This window comes from Bos javanicus, chromosome 7 (assembly GCF_032452875.1).
Source record: "Bos javanicus breed banteng chromosome 7, ARS-OSU_banteng_1.0, whole genome shotgun sequence".
Classification (NCBI taxonomy): domain Eukaryota; kingdom Metazoa; phylum Chordata; class Mammalia; order Artiodactyla; family Bovidae; genus Bos; species Bos javanicus.
The window spans coordinates 83,037,628-83,062,788 of NC_083874.1; the positions used below are offsets into that span (position 1 = coordinate 83,037,628).

General features: G+C 39.1%; 1 protein-coding gene across 4 annotated transcripts in view; it reads left to right on the plus strand.

The window, feature by feature from the left end:
• VCAN (versican) overlaps positions 1 to 25,161 on the plus strand; it is a 120,488-nt gene that overhangs the window by 87,324 nt on the left and 8,003 nt on the right. For all 4 annotated transcript variants that reach the window (XM_061424332.1, XM_061424335.1, XM_061424333.1 and 1 more), the window contains 2 exons: positions 229 to 387; positions 1,599 to 1,681. In XM_061424332.1, coding sequence (XP_061280316.1) covers positions 229 to 387; positions 1,599 to 1,681 — 242 coding nt within the window. The remainder of the gene's footprint in view (positions 1 to 228; positions 388 to 1,598; positions 1,682 to 25,161) is intronic.

Consider the following 25,161-nt stretch of genomic DNA (forward strand, 5'->3'; position numbering starts at 1 on the left):
AGTTCGATAGTGCCTTTCCAGTCCTAAGATGTATTGTCACTCATTTGGCAGGAATCACCTGGGCTCTCTTTATCATGATTTCTTTGTCACTGTAACCAAAATTGGTGAATCCCTTGCTTCAGGGACATTGCATTGATGTGGCTTGGGATGTCTATGAACTTTTGGATGAGTGAACCAAGTTTGAATGATATAGGTGAGTTTAATAAGCCCATCCTTGTTTCTTCCCAGACACGGAGACATGTGACTATGGCTGGCACAAATTTCAAGGGCAGTGCTACAAGTACTTTGCCCATCGACGGACGTGGGATGCAGCTGAACGGGAATGCCGTCTGCAGGGCGCCCATCTCACCAGTATCCTGTCTCACGAGGAACAAATGTTTGTGAATCGTATGTACCAAATATACATGGGTTTTCATTCAATCAAATATACATGGGTTTTCATTCAATCTTACCACCTTCTTAGTTTTTCCTGTATCTAACTGAAACAAGTAGCATTCTCAGTTGTGACCCAACTTATTAAATCCCTCGTCTGTAAAATGCTTAAAATCATCTCTCCTATGTGAGTCCCCTATTTTGAGAAACATTCAACTGTAACATGGGCAGACATTTCTTGATTTGCCACCAGAAATGGTTGAAATAGCACGCTATAGGTGGAATCATATGAAATTGCTATTCAATCATTTTTTAACTTACAGAAATGACCACCTCTTAAGTTTCCAATCTAATTCTTCCCATACTTTTTGGTCTTTGAATATGTACATATGTTGTCTAAAGTTAAAGAGAAAATTGCTTTCAATTATTTTTATCCCACTAATTAAAATTAAATTATAATAGCACCCTAATGTTATTCTCTGTGCATAATTGGCTTATGGATGCTGAAAGCTAATGAAACTTATTACCAGAGCTGTTTAATAACTTCCTAGACTATGGCAAAGAGGAGGGCAGCTAGCTTTTATGTAGAAAATACATAGAAATTTTTTGCTCATGAAACATTGTTTGATGATCTATTTAATATGTTCTTATGGTGCCTGCTATCTTTTAGAAGTTTGATTGTTAATTTGCAATCTGGGTAGAGGTTCATTTAAGTGTTTTCATGGTGTCTTTGCCTGTGACTCATTCCATGGTGAAAGTCATTATTTTTGAGGAAGTTTTGCAGAACTGTCCAGTCTAGGTGCTCACCATTAAAAATGCTTTGAGAAGAAACATGTGGCTTCCAAAATGAGTCTAGTATGGGTGAGATCTGTCACATTTTATTGGTTCACTGAACTCTTGCCAACTGCACAGCTTAATAAAAAAAAGTGGAAAGTTTCTATCGTGAGTAAAGATGGAAAAAATTACTTAATTGTAGTAAACTGCTAGGGAAATAATTGTCCATGTCTGATATTTTATTCACGATATTTGCAAATTAGCTTTTTAGTTTAAAACACGTTGGGCAGAAGAACAAAAGATAGTTAGACCATGAAAGATTTTTATGAGCAACTAAACAGAAATTCAGCCAGGAGAGGATTCATGATTCAGTCCAAAAATAACTTTCTTTGATACATTTCATCCATAATTGGGAAAGGCAATAAAAATGTCTGTGTTGTTCTCCTTCTCAGGTGTGGGCCATGATTATCAGTGGATAGGTCTCAATGACAAGATGTTTGAGCATGACTTCCGTTGGACTGATGGCAGCACACTGGTAAGTTGCTGATTAAAATGATACCAATTCTAGAACTTGGTACTGTGGGTTGCTGGCATTTTACTGAGACACATTAGGCTGCAGACCAATTAAACGTCTTGCTCAGTGATATTTTCATCTAATCAGTGTAATATTTCATCTACTTGGTAAAATAGACAGGGGTTAAAATAGTTCGTTCCCTGAGAACAGATCCAGCTACTAATATTAGTCAGGGTGGCCCTCTTAAAAGAAGAGTATATTGGATTTCCATTGAACAGGTAAACTGCACAATCATCAGAATTGCCTCAGGCCTGTCTTTCAGATGGTTATCTTTGTTTTTACAGCTTCAAAGCAAAAAGGGAAATAATAAATGTGACAGAAAACATCCTTTAAAAAAAAACAAAACCTTTTCTTCTTACATAATTGCACTGGAAATCTGATATTATAAGGCATGGCTCATTTTTATCTGAGCAAAAAATGCTCATTTTTTTTTACATCTTAGAAAGGATTGTTGAATTATGATCTTATAAATTTCTTTCTATTCAAACTCAGTTGACTAATTATATGGTCTCTTAGATTTTTCTACCTGTTAAAGAAAAAAGTGATTTGATAATACTGCCCACATCCTTGAGTAGGCTTCAATAAGGTTCTTTAGTCAGGATGGGTGAAGCTGATTTGAGTCACTGCTAGTAAATGCATGAGTCTAATTCCTAAGAACTAGTTCAAGTGCAATGGCAACCCACTCCAGTACTCTTGCCTGGAAAATCCCATGGACAGAGGAGCCCGGTGGGCTGCAGCCCATGGGGTTGCTAAGAGTCAGACACGAGTGAGCGACTTCACTTTCACTTTTCACTTTCCTGCATTGGAGAAGGAAATGGCAACCCACTCCAGTGTTCTTGCCTGGAGAATCCCAGGCACGGGGGAGCCTGGTGGGCTGCCGTCTAAGGGGTCGCACAGTCGGACAGGACTGAAGCGACTTAGCAGCAGCAGCAGCAGTTCAAGTGCAGCTAGCTATAGTGGTTGTTCTGGGCTCTGGCTGTTCATTAAAATCACCTGGGGAGCGTAATTTAAAAAAAAAACAAAAACTGGTGTCTAGGCTTCGGCTCAAATTCATTAAAGCAAAACCTCTGGCAGCTATATTTTCTAAGGGTTCCCTGGGTGATTCTAAAATGCAGACAAAGATTTGGGATCTACTAGGCTAGACAGTTAAGTGTAAATTCAATTCTAACTTAGATAAACAAGAGGAAAACCTGAAAATAATTTTTAAACACTTTTTGTGTGTGCTTAAGTTTCATTCATTACTGCCACTCATCTGGATTTAATGAGTTTGGCAAAATGTGAAGTTCATTCTAGAACAGACGCCAAACTAATTATTGTTTTCAGAAGTTCTGCTCTGCCTGTTCAGGAAAACTTTTCTGTGCTCTCCTGGACATGCCCCTCAGTTCATCTCTGTGTCCATCATTGTACTCAGCATTTTGTACTCATCTATTCTCCACAGTAACCTGTAAGAAAGGCATCAGGTGGTTTATTTTAATAGGAAAATGAAGGTCAGTTAGGCTAAACTTTTGCCCACAGTCACAATGCTATTAAGGGGAGAAGCCATAGGCTTTCTCCTAGCTGGTACCTCCTTGACTTTAAAAAGGGTATCCCTTATCACATTTTGCCTTTAGGAACCCTAAAATACCCTGGCTTGCACTGTCTCTGTCATCACTCCTTATATTTAATCAACATTGTTTGTCGTTTGTGTCCATAAGTAAGTTCTTTGGTAAGAGGCAGAAGAAGTACAGAAAGTAGTTTGTCCATAAAATATATTCTCAGTAAGGTATAGGATTTCAGCCCTTGTACCAGGAGTCTTAGGCTTCCCTGGTGGCTCAGACAGTAATGAATCTGCCTGCAATATGGGAGACCCAGGTTCAGTCCCTGGGTTGGAAATACCCCTTGGAGAAGTGAATGGATACTCACTCCAGTGTTCTTGCTTGGAGAATTCCAAGGACAGAGAGCCTGGTGGGCTACAGTCTATCAGGTTGAAAAGAGTCCGACTTTACTGAGTGACTAACATTTTCACTTTTCACTTCATCAAAAGTCTCATTTTCTTCTACTTGTCCTGGGTGGATGGTATTAATGTATCTGCAGTTGTTACATCTGTATATTTTCATTTTGCTGAAATGAGTAGTAATTGCAGGCTGATAATTTTGTTCATATTAATAGTGGTTCATGTAGATGAGTTCTTACATATAAATTTTAATTTAAGATAGACAATATTGTTTTTATTAATGTAAGCAAACATAAAAATTAAAGATTTTTCATGTATATTACAGACAATTAAAACTTTTTATAATTTTGTTGAAGTTTATTATGTAATATAGGCATTCAGTAAGTTTTCCCTTGTTGAATGTAGGCTTCATTCCTGTGGGATAAATTGGGTCTAGGCTACCCACTATTAAGTCTCCTCCTTATAAATAGCTCAGTAAAAGTGCAGGTTCTTGTGAGCTCTATTACAGAAGCTGGAATGCCAGGCACTCAGGTGACCAGTTCTGGTGGGTACTTACTTGTGCTTTGCAGACTTGGACCATGACTTATCTCTAAGTGTACGTGTTACTTGGGTACCTCTATGCTCCTGCCCTGAGCTAGGATAGATGCATTTGACCCAGTCAAGTACTTGCAAAGTCTGTCATTTGAAATGTACTGATCTGATGGCAAAGTGCCTATCTCCAGCCTGTCATTGGTCCTATAGACTGGGTTTGTATATCCTCATGCTCTGTACTTTTCCATGTCACTAAGGAGAGTGAAAAGGTTGGCCTAAAGCTCAACATTCAGAAAACCAAGATCATGCCGTCTGGTCCCATCACTTCATGGCAAATAGATGGCCAAACAGTGGAAACAGTGTCAGACTTTATTTTTGGGGGCTCCAAAATCACTGCAGATGGTGATTGCACCCATGAAATTAAAAGACGCTTACTCCGTGAAAGGAAAGTTATGACCAACCTAGATAGCATATTCAAAAGCAGAGACATTACTTTGCCAACAAAGGTCTGTCTAGTCAAGGCTATGGTTTTTCCAGCGGTCATGTATGGATGTGAGAGTTGGACTGTGAAGAAAGCTGAGTGCTGAAGAATTGATGCTTTTGAACTGTGGTATTGGAGAACTCTAGAGAGTCCCTTGGACTGCAAGGAGATCCAACCAGTCCATTCTAAAGGAGATCAGTCCTGGGTGTTCATTGGAAGGAATGATCAGATCAGACCAGTCGCTCAGTCATGTCCGACTCTTTGCGACCCCACGAATCGCAGCACGCCAGGCCTCCCTGTCCATCACCAACTCCCGGAGTTCACTGAGACTCACGTCCATCGAGTCAGTGATGCCATCCAGCCATCTCATCCTCTGTCGTCCCCTTCTCCTCCTGCCCCCAATCCCTCCCAGCAGCAGAGTCTTTTCCAATGAATCAACTCTTCACATGAGGTGGCCAAAGTACTGGAGTTTCAGCTTTAGCATCATTCCTTCCAAAGAAATCCCAGGACTGATCTCCTTCAGAATGGACTGGTTGGATCTCCTTGCAGTCCAAGGGACTCTGAAGAGTCTTCAAAGGTGAAACTCCAATACTTTGGCCACCTCATGTGAAAAGTTGACTCGCTGTAAAAGACCCTGATGTTGGGAGGGATTGAGGGCAGGAGGAGAAGGGAACGACAGAGGATGAGATGGCTGGATGGCATCACCTACTCGATGGACGTGGGTTTGGGTGAACTCCGGGAGCTGGTGATGGACAGGGAGGCCTGGCGTGCTACGATTCATGGGGTCACAGAGTCGGACACGACACAGTGAACTGAACTGAAATGAAATGTTTTTTCTGGTCTCTCCATGAGCAATTGAGCTCTTCAAAGATGTGGTTCTCTTGTCTGCATTTTCTTTCTGAAGGTGTGTAGAATAAGGCTCTATACTCCCTCTGAGTTTGGTTAGTGAGCTTGAATATTGGTTTATAGCTGGCAGATGGAGGTCTGAAAAAAATCTTAGGGAATTTATCTTGCCTGTCAGGTGCCATTCAGATATGCTTGATTCATCAGATGTCATTATTCCACTCTTCTGAAGCAAGCCAGCTGAATTTGATGATTTTTTTTAATCTGTGTCCATTAAGTTTTAATGGACTATACTGTGAAACACACGTGAAATAATAACTTACTTACCATTTCCATAGTTTAGACTGGTCCTAAACTTGGTAAATAAGTGAGTATTGCACTTTTTCGAAGGAAAAATAATGGTCTTCCTCTGATATTTTCTGGGTTTCCCTGGTGGCTCAGCTGGTAAAGAATTCGCCTGCAGTGCAGGAGACCGGGTTCATCCCTGGGTTGGAAAGATCCCTTGGAGAAGGGAACGGTACCCACTCCAGTATTCTGGCCTGGAGAATTCCACGGACTGTATAGTACATGGGGTCGCAAACAGTCGGACAAGACTGAGCAACTTTCACTCACTCTGATATTTTCAGATGAAGGTAACGTGACCTAAGATAGATAACTATACCCCATAAACAAGAAACTTTCCCTTAATTAATTCACATTTTCTAATGCAAACCCAAGGGTTTTGGAGAGAGCACCAAGTAAATGGGGCTCAACTTGAAGAAGGCAGCAAATGAATGTCATAAACAAGGTGAAGTTTATCAAAGAAATGCCACAAGTAAATCTAGGAAAAACTCTGACAGACCCCCGGTTTCTTCTTAATTCACTCTTTGTGTAAAATATAAGTGTGCTAAGGAGTGTCCTTAACTTTGAACATTTTGGAACAGAAGAGGCCATCTGCCCAACAGTCTGTCTCCCTCCTATTCGACTGATCTCTGGCCCACTTTCTGCTTTTCAAACACCCTTGCCTCCATCCTTCCTTTCCGAGGCAGCCTAGGTGTTTCTTAAATTCGTTTGTAGTTCTTTCTGCAGCCACCATCCCCTTAACAGGTTCCATGTGTGCTCAGGCCTTGGAATAAAATAGTTCCCCTTTGTTTCGCTGTTTACGCCAAGTGTCCTGCTTTTGAAAATATCCCTAATAGTAAACTCTTCCTTGGGAAAAGCAGTATCTGCTTACACTTGGGAATGGTGTTAACTTGACTGTGTGCAATTTCAAGGACTTTGTTTATATTTTAGAGAGATTTCTCCTCTCTCCCCCCACTCCCATTTTTTGTTTGAAAGGTTTATTAGAGCTTATCCTTCTTGGGAGGTAGAGCAGTATTAAAACAAAAAGAACCTTTGATATTTACCGTATATTATCTTGTGTCATTCAGTCTTACAGTTAAAACAAACAAGTTGATACTAGGTCTCAATTTCAATCATTTCTTTTCTTGAAATCATTAAACTTTGCTTCCAAAAAACTTGCAGTGTATCGTATTTAATGTGATTATGCTTTATAGCTGGATTAATTCAGGTTATACGCTTATACTAAATTAATAGTGTTATTTGGCCAAGTTATTTACTTTGCCCTTATTCTTCATATTCTGATGGCTTCATTCCACATTATTGGTTTGTATAATAGGATGTTGCTACAATGACAAATTCTTGCCTTTGTTGAATCTTTAAAATATTTTTTGTTATTTATTTGGAATATTTATCCAATAAATTTCACAAAATTGTACTCATGAACAGTATTTGTTCTAGCCTCACCTTTCTGGTTTCTATGAAGGCTATTTTCTCTTAACACAGTTTTTATTTTGTCACTTGCTTTCCTACTCAGCAGTCACATTTCAGTTTGTCCTTTGGTTTTCTACTCACCAGTCATTCTTTAACTTGACTATTGATTTCTCACAGCAAAATGCCTCAAGTGCTTGTTAGAAAGCCTGACAAATAACTTCCATAATGAATTACTTTCCTTGTCACCCAAGTAATGTCTTCAAAGACACTAAGTTAAACCATTCAAGTTAAATACACATTAAAGCTGGCGAACTTAAACAAACATTGCTTATCTAGCTTCTATACTATTAGCTGACTTTTAAGTTTTTTCTTTAACCTATTGTTAAATGAATGACTAGTCTGAAGTGTTTCTCCCCCAGATCTTGTTTTCCACTGCCTATGACCTTCCTCTTCCCTTGCTCTGAACTATTGTTACTCCCTTTAAAATTCTGCAAATGTCTTCCTCTTGCCTTCAGGATAAAATTTTGTAATTATTTGTGACGCATATCACGCCCACTTACTCCATCTGCCACTTCCTAGGCTGTCTTATCTCAAAATACCCACAGTTTCAGGAATAAGCCATGACATCTCACTCCTGCGGGTCTTTACATTCACGTGCCCTCAGTCTCAAAATGCTCTCACCTCTTGCCCTAAATTCACTTGATAAATGTTTGAATACCTTGCTTAGCTAAGAGTCACCTTCTTCCAGGAAACCCTCCTAGCTGGATGTGACGAAGGACTCTTCCTCTGTGTTGCAGAAACCTTTGTGCGCTCTTCCCATCCTACCACTGAACCCTGTGGTGTTAATTTCCTGACACAGAGCTTTCTGGGGCGGAGATTAACTTTCATCCCTATTTTCTTGGCACCTAGCAGAGTGGTTGACAAAAACAGATATTTGAATAATAATCAGTATCCATACATTACTCAACCAACTCACTGTGTTATCTTTTGAATACTGAAAAGACTCATCAAGTCTTTTGGCTGAATCTCCCCATGACAATTCTTGTTTATCTAAATTGTTTTATTTAAAGTTGTATCAGTATGAAAAAAATTAAACCATAAAATAGGTGGTATTTCAAACATGACGAAAAGAAAAAAAAATGTTTCTGTGAATCAGAAGTATGTCGCTGAGCATAATGCATCTTACGAAAGTTATTAACTCAAAGGAAAACAGATGTTCCTCCTGGAAATGATGACAATTTTGTCCATGGTTGTCCCAAGAATACATATAAGCCTTGGGAAGAAAAAATGGCAAGCAAACTTTTCAAAAGTTTGAGTTATATCAGGGCCGATTTTCCATGAAGTTTTGGGAAACTGACAATTACTCAGACTTTTAAAAACCTTATTATCCAAATCCAAAATGTAGTGAAACAAGCAAAAGGAATCCCACTCCTGAATGTTTTCAGCTTGTTTCATTTCTTATGGGTTGCTTCCCCGAGGATGACGTGGTTGCTAAGTTGGACAGGGCTTCCTTTATCCATCCACTATCTGAGTCCGTCCTTTCAAGCACAGAGGGAGCCAGACCTCAGGGAGCACTCTGGAGTCACTTGTGTTTCTCCACCTACATGCATCCTGGCAAAATCATTTCATGACTTGCTTTTCAACTACAGATTATAGTGTGTCCATGGACAGCAAAGTTAGGAAGATGCTGGAAACTGTTAAGTGCCTTCGTCACACCATTTTTTTATAACACAACTCCCCAGTTTAAAATCAACCCGTGGGCCTCAGAGACTTAAAGCTTTTACTCTCTTACCCCCTCCTCTCTCTAACCACCCAGGAATAAAACTCTCAGAGAATTCTCATAGGATTCTCCTGAGGTCTGTATTGCTCCTTTCAGTCTTCTTTTTAGTCAGTTCCTACAGCAGCTCAAAACTGCCCCCTCACCACTGGGGCTCAGATGCTTCAGTGGATCAGATGTGATTACTTCAAAGGAAAATGTCACCTTCGATGTCCAGAGGTTGAGGATTGAATAGAACTGACAATCCAGTTCCCTTTAAAAAAATGTTGAGGAGCTTTAGGAAAGTCTGATTTGTAAGGGAAAAACCCTTGGCTTTATCCTTATACATTAAAAAGAGCACTTTCTACATCTCTTTTATACTTTTCCCCTGTCATCTCTGTTTTATCAGCACTCAGTGTCACTCTGTGAAAGACTGGTAGCTTGTCAGCTTCCTAGGAAGTAGTCACGGCCTCCTTCTCACTCTCCAGGGTCGTGTTTGGAGACAACAGACTTCCTTTTCTCTGCACTTGTCTGGCTCTAGTCAGAAAGTTCTCAAACAAGTTAGTAATTCACAAATCCATAGCTGTCTTATTTTCTAGCTCTAGCTAATCAATCTTGTGCCTTTATGTTATGAGATAGATTATGAAGCGCTTATTGATATCCTTTTTGTGCTTAAAAAAATGCTATGGGAATAATATTCTGGAAGATATCGGAATTTTGCAATTTTTTTTTTTTTAAACATGGTTGATCATTGGCAAACTGGCCCTCCTAGAATTTGGAATACTCACTTGCCCTCCTGGTCATGATGCAGAGTTGATGCAGAAAGATAGCCAAATCGGTTGTGGATTTGACTTTAAATCCAGAGTCCCTTTTTCTTCTTTCAGTCTGTCATGCAAAGTATGGTGAGAAAAAAAAAACACAGCTTTTAAAAAGGTAGAAACAATAAAGAAATGGCCTTTAATCCAGGAAGAGACACTTAAAAGGGACAGAGAAAAAGAGTAACAAATTGCAGGCCATAAACCATTATTTTTTTTTTTTTCTGCAGGAATGTACCGTTATTACCCTTTTATAAACACAAAGGTTCGTATCCTCCTCCCTCTCCCAGATGTCTTGGACATTGAAAAGAGAATCAAGAGAATTAACTAACCGTGTCTTCCAAGTTTGTTTGTAGGTTTGTAGGTTTGAAGGGATTGAGAATGATTTGGCAGAAAACAATGATGCAAAACAAAACCCCCAAGCCAAAACTTTCAGTTTTACTTTTTCTACCTGAAAATCTTAGAAGACTTCCTGTCAAATGTTTGCAGATGGATGTGTGTTGGCTGTGCTGTGGCTTCAGCTCCAAGTCAAATGCCACTTCCCTATGAGCAAGTCACACTGCATATCAACATTAATTTAATTATGTTAAATCTCACAGACTTCATCACATTACCCTAAAAGCCAAGGAAACGTAGGCTGTTTCCTCTTCCTTTCACACATTGCCCATGAGTAGAAGAATTCTCAGTTTCTTGTCCAAAAGACCACTGAACTCTTGGTGAAAATTTTTACTTGTGTTGCAGTTCAGTTTGATTTGAAACAAGAATTGATTCTTCTGATTTTACACGTGAGATAGATCGAGCAATAGAGTAGTTGTAGAACACAAAACCCTCACCTCCTCCTTTCCCTTCCTTGAGTCAGCTGGTTTGTGACAGCAAACAGCTGGAAGAACCATATTTACCCTCCACCAGAAGATCACTTCATAGTTGACAAAATTCCCCTTAAAAAAAGAAGAATTGATCAATGCAGTAGTTCCTTCTCCCAGAGGCTTTTCCAACAGTGCTCTGTGAAACTTGAAAATCACACACGGTTATTTAAATTTAATTGCTAATTAGTTTAAGGCAATGCATAACCAAGGAAAAGGCCAAGAAAATGTTGAATGGATTTGGCAGTTTCACGTTGCATTTGGATCGTTAGCACTTCCTGACTGAAGACCTGTACAAACAAACTTGGGGCGAAGGAACCCACTGGCATCATTCATGGTGGGGATTAAAGGCAAGTGGCTTGTGGGGCTGCGCCTGGGGCCCCATCTCCCAAGTGCTCTCACAGTGGGAGGAACTCACATCCTTTGGAAACTGCTGTTGATAATTACTACTTTGTAGGGCAGTGAGCTCACGCTATTACACAAGATTAGTGCTGTGCTCCAAAGCTGGCAGATCATCTCTCCCGCACAGAGACTTGCCAGCTAGGAAAATAATGGGCATATTGCCACTTTAACAACTATCAGGAGAGCCCAAGTTAGTTTTTCTTCCCTTCGATGCATTCATGTTTGCAGGATCCGACTCCAGGCTGCCAGCCTAGGGCAGGAACACCAAAACAAACGTCTCTTTCTCCTTTAAAACAAAGCTGCTCTTTTCCTTTTGGTTGTTGGACTAAAAGACAACGGCAAAACCATAACCTCCTTTAAAACATAAATAAACAAGGACCAGAGTAACCTGAAGCAAGTACCAGGATCAGAAGAGGGTGTATCTCTACCTCGAAGTGAGGTCATGTGACCCGGCAATTTAAATAAAACAAAATTAAATACAACCGCCCCCCTTCCCCCCATGCCGCAGACTGCAAACAAATGCCTATTGTGACCAGAGCCATCTAGGGGAGAGAGGTATTTTAAAGTTACCAAATGTTTTGATTTCTCTAATAAGTAGTCCTCCTAAGCTCCTGGCAGATAACCATTTGACCTGTGTTCTGAAAGGCGGAGAGTTGGGGGCGGAGGTAAACCCAGAGTGGTTTATCTGAGTCCTTCATTTAGTGCAAAGGTGGTTTCTTATCAGCATATGTTTCAAAAGGGTAAGCAATCCTCTAGGGTCGCTGTTTTCTCTTTGGAGTTTGCTTTTATCCTTGTATCCTTGGGTGGTTATCTGCTTACCCCTGGCATCCTGGCATCATCTGCATTTGGCCATGGGAAGAGCAGCAGTGGCCCTACCGGTTCCAGGTGATAAAAAGAGTTTGAACACAGAGAAGTCAGCTTTTAGTACAAGTGTCATGTTTTTATAACTAATCTACATAAGTTTTTAATTAAAAACAAACTAAATCACACGAAGACATTAACTTGTGTGCATATTGTTGTTCAATAGCTAAGTCATATCCCTACTCCATGGACTACAGCAGGCCAGGCTTCCCTGTCCTTCACTATCTCTTGGAGGTTACTCAAACCCATGTCCATTGAGCTGGTGATGCCATCCAACCATCTCATCCTCTGTCTCCTTTTCTCCTCTTGCCCTCATTCTTTCCCAGCATATGGTCTTTTCGAATGAGTCAGCTTTTCACATCAGGTGTCTACAGTATTAGAGCTTCAGCTTCAGCATCAGTCCCTCCAATGAATATTCAGACTGATTTCCTTTAGGATTGACTGGTTTGATCTTGCAGTCCAAGGGACTCTCAAGAATCTTCTCCAGCACTACATTAAAAGCATCAGTTAGGCAGTGCTCAGCTTTCTTTATGGTCCAACTCTCACATCCATATGTGACTGCTGGAAAAACCATAGCTTTGACCATCCAGACCTTTGTTGGCAAAGTGATGTCTCTGCTTTTTAATATGCTGTGTAGGTTTGTCATAGCCTTTCTGCCAAGGAGCAATTGTCTTTTAATTTTGTGGCTGCAGTCATGGTCTGCAGTGATTTTGGAGCCCAAGAAAATAAAATCTGTCACCATTTTTACTTTTTCTTCATCTATTTGCCATGGAGTGATGGAACCAGATGCCATGATCTTAGTTTTTTGAATGTTGAGTTTTAAGCCAACCTTTTCACTCTCCTGTATAGGTGCTTATTTTTTATCTGCCCCGTTCTAAGGGTTTTAGGTGGCTATTATAGATTTGGCTTGTTTCTGATGCAGTTTCACCATTGTAAGTTATCTGATAATTTAAAAAGCCCAAATAGTAAAAATAAACTATTGTAGTTGAATGTTTTTGTCAAGTAGAAAGTTTAGATTATAGCTACACTGGCCTGTAGCCAAATAGAATGTAATGGGATTGGTACTTACTGTTTAGTTGAGATCTATTTTTTAGAAAAGTGTTCTCTTCTTACTTTTCCTCACAAAACTGAGAGGACATAACACAGATAATTTTAATCTTTTTTTTTTTTCCCATATAGAGTAAATAATCGTAGTTTTGGGGGGATTCTACTTTAACTGTGAATTAGTTGGTAATTCAAAATATAGTGATGGATGGATATCACCACCTAGTGGCCAGAGAGTATTTTGCATGTCAAAACTTCGCATTCCCAGAACTGCACTTAAATTCCTGCAGGAGTAATATTCTCTGTGAGTTAAGTCCCTATAGCTTTAGGTTTTAAAATTCTAGTATGAATTGCATTATATTGTGAACTTGAAAGTTACATGTGATATGAGATGATTTTTCAAATACAGTTGAAGCTAACACATGAAGTCACATGCTTAGTAAAATCCTAGCAACTGAGGCAAATATTAGGACCAATCTTTCCCGTATCTTCACTTTATGCACAGTAATAACAGAGGAAAGTTTTCCTTGGCTGGTTCGCTTGGCGTGTGAACCTAGAGGATATTTTTGGTTTTATTATGAAAATTTTTTTACAGTGAATTAAATCAGCAGTGTTTGGGGAAAGGGAGACTAGGTAGAAAGCAGAGACTGGATTGTTCATGGGAAAAAAAAACTCCAAATTATAACTTGAAGCCTTAATAAATTCTTCCAACAATTACAATAATATATTATATCATAGAATGACTTTACTGGACAAATGTCAAGAGTGGTTTTTATCAATGGAATGTATGTGATTAATTGTTTAAACATACTTGGCAAAACCCAAAGTAGTTCTAAAACACAAAGCCATTAAGATAATCTAAATTCCAGTGAATTTTAAAGAACAAAAGATTCAATCTAACTCAAGTGAAGCGGAAAAACTGTAGAAAAATATGTGTGTAGGTCCAAGGTCAGTGACAGAGGAGGCCCTTGGCAGATACAGATTCAAGATTTGCAGTTCAGATATACGTGGGAGATCTTGGGCTCCAAAACCACTGCAGATGGTGACTACAGCCATGAAATTGAAAGAGGCTTACTCCTTGAAAGAAAAGTAATGAACAACCTAGGCAGCATATTAAAAAGCAGAGACATTACTTGGCCAACAAAGGCATGTCTAGTCAAAGCTATGGTTTTCCAGTAGTCATGTATGGATGTGAAAGTTAGATTATAAAGAAAACTGAGCGCCAAAGAATTGATGCTTTTGAACTGTGGTGTTGGAGAATACTCTTGAGAGTCCCTTGGACAGCAAGGAGATCCAACCAGTCCATCCTAAAGGAAATCAGTCCTGACTGTTCATTAGAAGGACTGATGCTGAAGCTGAAACTCCAATACTTTGGCCATCTGCTGTGAAGAACTGACTCATTTGAAAATACCGTGATGCTGGGAAAGATTGAAGGCAGGAGGAGAAGGGGACGACAGAGGATGAGATGGTTGGGTGGCATCACTGACTCAATGGGCATGAGTTTGAGTAAACTCTGGGAGTCAGTGATGAACAGGGAGGCCTGGAGTGTTGCAGTCCATGGGGTCATGAAGAGTAGGACACGACTGAGTGACTGAACTGAACTGATGATATGAGAGAGCCTCAAGATCCATGACATGAAACAGTTTGTACTTTTTGCTCAAGCACAAATTCAAACTCTACCCAGGGACTAGTGTGTAAAGATTGTTTAGTTAGCTAACAAGTTTGTCCAAAGGACAGCTCTGTTTTCCCATCTCAAGGAGTCTGCTGCTGTTGATTCTGGTAGTCATTTAACCATTTTGGAATTTCTCTATCATCTTCATGGTGGGAACCTATCCACAGCACAGGTCTGCGTGAACAGGGGCACTCCCAAAGGTCTAGCCTAGATGCTGCCTTCCCTGAGGCCAAGAAATACTGTACTTGTAGGGGTGAATGTGTGTGTGTGTGTGTGATGGTAGTAAGTGTCAAATTTGTGTCACAGAAAGATGAACTTTAATTTCATTTAGTGTGTGAAAATATTTTTTTTTATTTCATTAGAGAAGAAAAGAAACCAAAAGATTTTAAACAGAGTGATTCTTTAGCAGAACTAATTTGTTTCCATCGATTATTCTTTGTAGTTATTTGACCAAATAAAGAAATCATAAAATCTCAATGAAAAGAATTTGAAATGGGTCAAATATTATGGAGAAGGGCTAGTTATCAACCAAGTTTTGATAAGGTCCATTGCTTTGAAAATGTCTTAGCTTTAAGATGCGGATAAAGGAATTTAAAAACAAAGCTCTTTCATGTTCCAGGAATTCTTTCTCTACTAGAGGTTGAAGCATGACTTTGTTATCTTTAGGGGTTTGATTTTTGAATTGGCTTTATCCTTTAAAGACAAAAGATTTCCTAGACAAAGTCTTCTCTAGTGGCTTAGACAGTAAAGAATCTGCCTGCAGTGCAGGAGATTTGGGTTCAATCCTTGGGCTGGGAAGATCCACTAGAGAAGGAAATGGCAACCGACACCAGTATTCTTGCCTGGAGAATTCCATGGACAGAAGAGCCTGGTAGGCTAAAAACAAAGATTATATTGGAATGTTGCATGTGAGGATGCGGAGAAGGCAGTGGCACCCCACTCCAGTACTCTTGCCTGGAAAATCCCATGGATGGAGGAGCCTGGTAGGCTGCAGTCCATGGGGTCTCTAAGAGTCAGACACAACTGAGCGACTTCACTTTCACTTTTCACTTTCATGCATTGGAGAAGGAAATGGCAACCCACTCCAGCGTTCCTGCCTGGAGAATCCCAGGGACGGCGGAGCCTGGTGGGCTGCCGTCTATGGGGTCACACAGAGTCGGACACAACTGAAGTGACTTAGCAGTAGCAGCATGTGAGGAGGAGAGTAAGTCATTCCACATTTCAAGAACCTTCCTTGATCCAGCCTTTTCTTTTCACCATCCAGCTGCTTGCCTATTTCCTCATAAATTGATCTGTTTATATCTGTGTCACATAAAGGACCAGGTGGGACGTGACTATCACAGAAGTAACTAATACTGGATGGTATGTTTCTTTTCTTGAACAGAAAGCAGTGCTCAAAGCTGAACCAAGCTAACTCCTGCTGTAAAGCAAAGCAAAATACCTGATTTATTTCTAAACCTTGTCTATTAATGAAATAATGCTTTTTGAAAAATTGAAGTATAGTGGATATACAATGTTGTGTTAGTTTCAGGTGTGTAGCAAAGTAATTCAGTTACATGTATGTGTGCATGTATTCTTTTCCATTATAGGTTCTTATAAGATATTGAATGTAGTTCCCTGTGCTATACAGTAGGTCTTTCTTGCTGTTTATCTATTTTAGTTATAGTAGTGTATATCTTTTAATCCTAAAGTCCTAATTTATTCCTCTCTACCTTTCCCCTTGAGTAGCCATAAGTTTCCCTTCTGTGTCTGTGAGTCTATGAATTATGCTTTTTAACCTTAGAAAAAAGACAGTGATCTATCTTTACTTAAGAAAAAAGTCAATTACTTACATTACAGTTTTATCCTCAGTTTATTTTGTTCATGCTCGTGATGCTAGTTATCTGCTGAGATTTCAGGGCCATTGATCATGGTGGTGTGTATTTTAAAGATAAAAGTCCGCTGGTATCTCTGAATGACAGTTCGGACTCCAAGACACTAAACAGTCAGAGTCACCTTGAAAGGATGTAAACCCTGACTGAGTTTAGTAGGTTTCTGGTAACTTTCAAAAGTAGAGACTCTACCCCCATCCCAAAACACAGTACATACATTTTCCCTTCCAATATGTTGATTTAATCAAGATGGAAACTTTCAAAGAGCTGGGGAGGAGAGAATAACTCTTCAGCCACTCTGCTTGAGAGAACTAAGTCAAGTTCTTCTTAGATCCGTGGAACTGAATTCACTCTCCAAGGGTGGAGAATGTTTGCAGGCAGGGGAGTTCCATGTGCTCCAGGAGACCTGCAGGGTAATTCTCTGCTTTTATGTTCATTTAAGACAGGAATAAAATTTTGACAGTAAGATACAGGTTATTTGGAAAAAAATAATCTAAGCATTTGTAAAATTTGATAGATTCTGGTGAATAACTTCAATCAATATTAGGAGTGATTCAGAATGAATTCTCTGGTTGTGGAGACATTCAATTGATAGAATGGTATGTGACTGTTGGATTTTGGCCAGGATTTTTAGAATCAGTGTATGTTTTTGGCAGCTACCTTGCTTGAATCTGATTGGGGGGAAAAGAAAGAGAAAACAGTAACTGAAAAGTTAATAAATTAAATTTAATTGAAATGGTTGTCTTTGGGGGCACATTTTCTTTTTGTACAGATATGTAGAGGTGATCATTTAATTGGGACTCTAAAGTAACTTTTTCATACAGTATAGAGCATTAAGCAGCTCATACAAGGTTTAAATAATGGTATGGACCTAACAGAAGCAGAAGATATTAAGAAGAGATGGCAAGAATACACAGAAGAACTGTACAAAAAAGATCTTCACGACCCAGATAATCATGGTGGTGTGATCACTGACCTAGAGCCAGACATCCTGGAATGTGAAGTCAAGTGGGCCTTAGAAAGCATCACTACGAACAAAGCTAGTGGAGGTGATGGAATTCCAGTTGAGCTATTCCAAATCCTGAAAGATGATGCTGTGAAAGTGCTGCACTCAATATGCTAGCAAATTTGGAAAACTCAGCAGTGGCCACAGAACTGGAAAAGGTCAGTTTTCATTCCAATCCCAAAGAAAGGCAATGCCAAAGAATGCTCAAACTACTGCACAATTGCAATCATCTCACACGCTAGGAAAGTAATGCTCAAAATTCTCCAAGCCAGGCTTCAGCAATATGTGAACTGTGAACTTCCAGATGTTCAAGCTGGTTTTAGAAAAGACAGAGGAACCAGAGATCAAATTGCCAACATCCGCTTTATCATGGAAAAAGCAAAAGAGTTCCAGAAAAACATCTATTTCTGCTTTATTGACTATGCCAAAGCCTTTGACTGTGTGGATCACAATAAACTGTGGAAAATTCTTCAAGAGATGGGAATACCAGACCACCTGACCTGCCTCTTGAGAAACCTGTATGCAGGTCAGGAAGCAACAGTTAGAACTGGACATGGAACAACAGACTGGTTCCAAATAGGAAAAGGAGGACGTCAAGGCTGTATATGGTCACCCTACTTATTTAACTTATATGCAGAGTACATCATGAGAAATGCTGGACTGGAAGAAACACAAGCTGGAATCAAGATTGCCGGGAGAAATATCAATAACCTCAGATATGCAGATGACACCACCCTTATGGCAGAAAGTGAAGAGGAACTCAAAAGCCTCTTGATGAAAGTGAAAGTGGAGAGTGAAAAAGTTGGCTTAAAGCTCAACATTCAGAAAACGAAGATCATGGCATCCGGTCCCATCACTTCATGGGAAATAGATGGGGAAACAGTGGAAACAGTGTCAGACTTTATTTTTCTGGGCTCCAAAATCACTGCCGATGGTGACTGCAGCCATGAAATTAAAAGACGCTTACTCCGTGAAAGGAAAGTTATGACCAACCTAGATAGCATATTCAAAAGCAGAGACATTACTTTGCCAACAAAGGTTCGTCTAGTCAAGGCTATGGTTTTTCCTGTGGTCATGTATGGATGTGAGAGTTGGACTGTGAAGAAGGCTGAGCACCAAAGAATTGATGCTTTTGAACTGTGGTGTTGGAGAAGACTCTTGAGAGTCCCTTGAACTGCAAGGAGATCCATTCTGAAGGAGATCAGGCCTGGGATTTCTTTGGAAGGAATGATGCTAAAGCTGAAACTCCAGTACTTTGGCCACCTCATGCAAAGAATTGACTCATTGGAAAAGACTCTGATGCTGGGAGGGATTGGGGGCAGGAGGAGAAGGGGACAACAGAGGATGAGATGGCTGGATGGCATCACTGACTCGATGGACATGAGTCTCAGTGAACTCCGGGAGTTGGTGATGGACAGGGAGGCCTGGCGTGCTGCAATTCATGGGGTTGCAAAGAGTCGGACATGACTGAGCGACTGATCTGATCTGATCTGATCTGATAAAATGCAAGTCTATTACAGAACATGTAGAAAAGTTTACATCTGATCTGGCTTGCCATCAGCTGTGTGACTTTTATGTCATAATTTCCTCTGCCCTCAGAAGAGAATAAAAATGCAAAGTAATGTAGGGGCTTCTTTTCAGACACGGTATTTATCTAATTCTGGTCTCTATGGGAAAGAAAAAGAGTTCAAGGTTTAGAATGGTGAACATGAGTCTCTTGAGACAGAAGCAGTCTCTGGTCAGCATTTATTTCTGTTTGCAATGTTAAGATGAATTCTCCCCAAACCATGCTGGTCTTTTGGGATAATTCTTAGTTTGTCCATCCAATCCTAGAAGAGGGTCAATCTGGGCTGGATCACCCAGAATGTTGGCTTATAATCCCAGTGAGGAGAAGATAATCCAGGTGAAAGTAGAGAATTTTTCTCTGCTTGATCCAAGAGTCTACACTTCTGTATGTATGAGTCACGGTCTATATGAACAAGGCTCAGTTACATTCTTATAACTCAGAACCGATTTCCTCACATTTAGCTTTAGTGGAAAAAAAAATACGTTATTAAACCTAAAATCAATGATTTATTTTTTCTACTCTTTCGTCCTATAAATGATATTAAATAAGGCTATAAAGAATTCAGAAGGATACAAAGAAAGTTGTTCAGAAAACTGCAGTTTCCTTTGCTAAGTCAGTTTGGCAGTAACATGGAGCAAAATCAAAGCATCCAAGCCAAAATAAATGTGCACAATGGAGCAATCAGATATGAGGTAATAGTGTGACATGCCTGTGGCTATCAGACATTCTTGTAAAAACCACAGACTTAAAATTTGGTCCTGCACCATTAAGCCACAGTTCTGCCAAGCAACAACACAGAACACGGGTTTTAAATCACTGTTGTGAGCCAAATGCAATTCCCACCCAAAACAATTAAATCTTTTACCAGAGGTCTGAGTCTGGGCAGCTTAAGGCCTGAGAATTACTTTGGTGGCATGGAATCAGAATCTCATTTCAGTGTGAAAATGAGATGGTTATTGTTCAGATCAGGAGGAAATGTCAGCTGCAAAATACACGGCAGTTAAGGGACTTGGATGACTTGAAATGATATTTCTTGAGGTTAGCTTAAAAAAGGGCTAGCTGAGAAATTGGTAAGTTCTTTCTGATCACTGCATAGATCATTTTATACTGTTCATTTTTACTAATTACAGAAGTAATTCATACTTACTCAAGGCAAGTTGTCAAACCTGTAAGAATATGTAGAATAAAATATTACCTTAATCTCATAGCACTGGGTATAAACTTTATATATGACATTTGATCACATATTTTTCTTTGATCCTTTATATGCACGCATACAAACAGCTACATCTGAGAGTATGTGTAAAATTTGGATCATTGTATATTTTTAGTACTTTGATTTTTAACTTAACACTTCTTTTAGTATCTTCCATCTTCCTGTATAGTCCTCAATAACAAGATATTTAATGCTTATATAATATCCCATTTGTCTGGCTGTACCCAAGATTTACTAAATATATGTTTGCTCTATATATTTTTCCCACTTACTACTAGTGTAAGTAATATTTTAGATAAAATGTTCACACCTCTGGTTATTTTTTAGGATAACCCTTTAGAAGTAGAATTACGAGGTCCAGTGTTGAGAACTTTTTAAGACTCTTGGTGTGCATTGCCAACCGTTTCCCAGAACGGTTATTTAACTCTGCTGACTTTGTGATTGTTTTGCTTACGGTTTACCAGGGGGAAGCAACATCTTCAATCAGGGGCCAGCCATAGCTACTGAGGATACAGGCACTGAGGATACAGGAGTAAACAAAAGAAACCCAAACTCCTGTCCTTAATGAGCTTACACTCTGCTAAGGAGAAAAAAATGCAATAAGTAAATAAGATGCATAGGATATTAGAAGGTAATCAGTGTTATGAGGAAAAATAGAACAAAGAAGGGAGACGAACAGTACGGGAGGGACAAGGAGAGGGGAGCATTGCACAGTGTACACATGTGTTGGGATACTGGAAAATTTTCCACCTTTGAGGACATTCACTGGTTTCCTGGAAACGGTTAGTTAGAAAGTAAACTAGAAAATACTGAGCTCCAAGTTAAGTATATGAGGAACTCTGGAATCTTTCACCATAAAAGTATTAAATGTAGATCTTTATTAGTTTTAGGAGATTCTTATTCTTTTACTTATTAATTTTTTATTTTATCCTGCTTTAATTCATCTATTAAAGACAGTTTAGTTATACAGCAGCAGGACAAATGTGACATTTCTATCTGCAGTGTTGCTCCATTTCCTTTTCCATTATCTAATAAAGGAAGATAGCAAAAAAAAAAAAAAAACACAGAGGGTAAGAGATAATAAGGAAAGAAAAATAAAGAAATAATTAGAAACCCAGGTCAGATCAAATGTCAGTTCCTTGTTGCAGGAAAACCTGCCAGGCAGAGTGGCTTGGTGTGTATGTTCCTCTAAGCGTCTTTCCAAGGGTCACCTAGTGGGTAACTCGGTGGTACCCTCCAGGCTAAGAGAATGGATTTAAATCCATGTAATTTCTGGATTTCCACAGGAGAAATAAAAACATCCTTAATTCTGTGTTTTGGGGGAAAAAAATCTTTACTAACCTCCCCTTAATTCTTTGCAGTTGTATCACTTTTCAGAGACACTTTTTACATAGCAGAGGTCTCTTGTCTCCTATTTTAATTTTCACATGATTGATGTGTATTTCAAAGCAAAGTTAAGCAAAGAGATTGAAAGAAAAGTAGAAGATTTCTTAATCGTCTGCCTTTCAAACTTAAGGTCTTCATCTCACAAGTTATTTTTCAAAGATCTAGGTTGTTTCACTATAAAGTTTTAAAAACCACATTTTTTTTTCCTGAGGATAAAGGAAAATTTGAACCATTTTCTAGTAAATTTACTATACATTTTTTTAAAACATAAAAATAGCTTTTGGAAATAACAGCTCTTGGCATGCTCTGAATTGGGAACAATTGCCTTCAGTCATATTCAGTTCTTTCTTCTCTTTTTTCAAATAGAATCTAATTCATTGTTGCAACCACAGACTTATTTTTCCCCCTTTTTTAAAATTTTTATTGGAGTATAGTTGATTTACAATGTTGTTAGTTTCTGCTATACAGCAAAGTGAATCAGATATATATATATATATACACACACACACACACACATGCTCTTTATATATATATATATATACACACACACACACACACACACACACACACACGCTCTTTTTAAGATTGTTTACCCACAGAAGTCATTACAGAGTATTGAGTAGAGTTCCCTGTGCTGTACAGTAGGTTCTTATTAGTTATCTATTTTATGTATAGTATCTATTTCATGTATAGTTATCTATTTTATATATATATATATCAATCCCAACCTCTCAATTTCTCTCTCCCTCCTTTCTTCTCCCCTTGGTAACCATAAGTTTGTTTTCTACACACAAACTTATTAAATTTAATTCAAGGTGCATGCATGCTAAGTCACTTCAGTCATATCTGACTTTTTGCAACCCAGTGGACTGGAGTCTGCCAGGCTCCTCTGTCCATTGGATTCTCCAGGCAAGAATACTGGAGTGATTTGCCATGCCTTTCTCCAGGGGATCGTCCCAACCCAGGGATCAAACCTGTGTCTTTTACATCTCCTGCATTGGTAGGCAGATTTTACCACTAGAAATTAATTTTAAATTTAATTCAAGAAAAGATTAATAAATCTGTATGCCCAGAGAGATGTCATATTTGCCATGGTCCCATAAATCTGAATCTATATTCCTTTCAGATGAAGGAAATGTGTCTCCACCAGTCTGGTCAACATTAGATGTGATGTAAAAGCTGACAGTAAGCAAAGCATATTGGGAAAGCAGTACCCAAGTCGAGTCAGACAGACCTGAACAAACTTGTCCCGTATCACATTCTAGTTAAGAGTCTGGCAGCTGGGAAACTGCTTTCTTATTTATAGTGCAATATTATTTTCATCTCACTAAAGTTTGTTACTTTTGAATAGGCATAAGGACTATGTTTTTCATGTAATTGTTGCTTGATATGGAGGCTACATTTTAAGGTGACAAAAAATTGAATGTAAACCAAAAAGTTCTGGGTGTTTAACATTTCTAAGGTCCAAGTTATTCCCAGTCTTGCTGGATCATTGTAAGAGATAATGCATACGAAGTACCTAGAATAGGGTTTCATCTATTATTGGTGCTAAAATAAAAGGCAAATATCACTGTTCAGTTCAGTTTAGTTGCTCAGTCGTGTTTGACCCTTTGCGACCCCATGGTCTGCAGCATGCTAGGCTTCCCTGTCCATCACCAACTGGACAGGTTGCCATTCAGTAATCTCATCCTCTGTCATCCCCTTCTCCTCCTGTCTTCAATCTTTCCCAGCATCAAGGTCTTTTCCAATGAGTCAGGTCTTCACATTGGGTGGCCAAAGTACTGGAGTTTCAGCTTCAGCACCAGTCCTTCTAATGAATATTCAGGACTGATTTCCTTTAGGATTGACTGGTTTGATCTCCTCGTGTTCCAAAGGACTCTCAGGAATCTCCTCCAACACCACAGTTCGAAAGTATCAATTCTTTGGCGCTCAGTTTTCTTTTAGTCCAATTCTTACATCCATTCATGACTACTGGAAAAACCATAGCTTTGACTAGACTGACCTTTGTTGGCAAAGTAATCTCTATGCTGTCTAGGTTGGTCATAGCTTCTCTTCCAAGGAGCAAGCATCTTTTAATTTCGTGGCTGCAGTCACCATTTGCAGTGATTTTGGAGCCCCCAAAAGTAAAGTCTGTCACTGTTTCCATTGTTTTCCCATCTATTTGCCATGAAGTGATGGGACCGGGTGCCATGATCTTAGTTTTTTGAATGTTCAGCTTTAAGCCAACTTTTTTTTTTTTTTTTAAACTTTACATGATTGTATTAGTTTTGCCAAATATCAAAATGAATCCATCACAGCACATACATGTGCTCCCCATCCTGAACCCTCCTCCCTCCTCCCTCCCCATACCATCCCTCTGGGTCGTCCCAGTGCACTAGCCCCAAACTTTTTCACTCTCCTCTTTCACTTTCATCAAGAGGCTCTTTAGTTCTTCTTCACTTTCTGCCAAAAGAGTGGTGTCATCTGCATATCTAAGGTTATTGATTTTTTTCCCATCAATCTTGATTCCACCTTGTGCTTCATCCAGTCTGGCATTTCTCATGATGCACTCTGCATATAAGTTAAATAAGCAGGGTGACAATATATAGCCTTGAAGTACTCCTTTCCCAATTTGGAACCGATCTGTTGTTCCATGTTCCAATATCGCTGCTGCTGCTGCTAAGTCGCTTCAGTCGAGTTCGACTCTGTGCGACCCCATAGACGGCAGCCCAACAGGCTCCCCGTCCCTGGGATTCTCCAGGCAAGAATACCGGAGTGGGTTGCCATTTCCTTCTCCAATGCATGAAAGTGAAAAGTGAAACTAATGGAAGGCAAAAGATATTTCTGGTTACATGTCATTGCTCAAACCAGAGAATCAATAGGAATTATCTAAAGATATAAAGGCAACCAGTAGAAAAACATCAGATCAATAAAATTCTTTTTAATTATCTGAACATTCATTTAAAAAACATTTTTAGTAAGATGTATTTTAAAAGCATTATCTTGTATATCAATATACACAAATGTGATAAATATTCCTATTAAAGAAACTTGCAGATCGGATCATAAAGCAAACACAACTGTATGGTGTACATGAGAATCATATCTAAAGCAGAATTACTCAGGGAAGTTGAGTGTAAAATGATGGGCATAGGTATATTAGATAAATAAAGAACAAATATAGCAATTTACATATATATCAATATATCAAAGAATTTGGATAAAACAATTTAATTCAATAAGACAAAGAAAGCTACTTTATAGTGATAAAAATATAAATGAAGGACTGAACCTTTTATCACACTATAATCACAACTACATAACAGTATATGTACACATAGAGTCTGGAAGGAAACATGTAGATCAGAGTGCCAAGTTTATGATTTTTGTCTCTAGTTGTTGCACTGCTATTAATGTTGTTACAGTTAACAATAATGCCATGGTTAAAATTCTTAAAATGAGC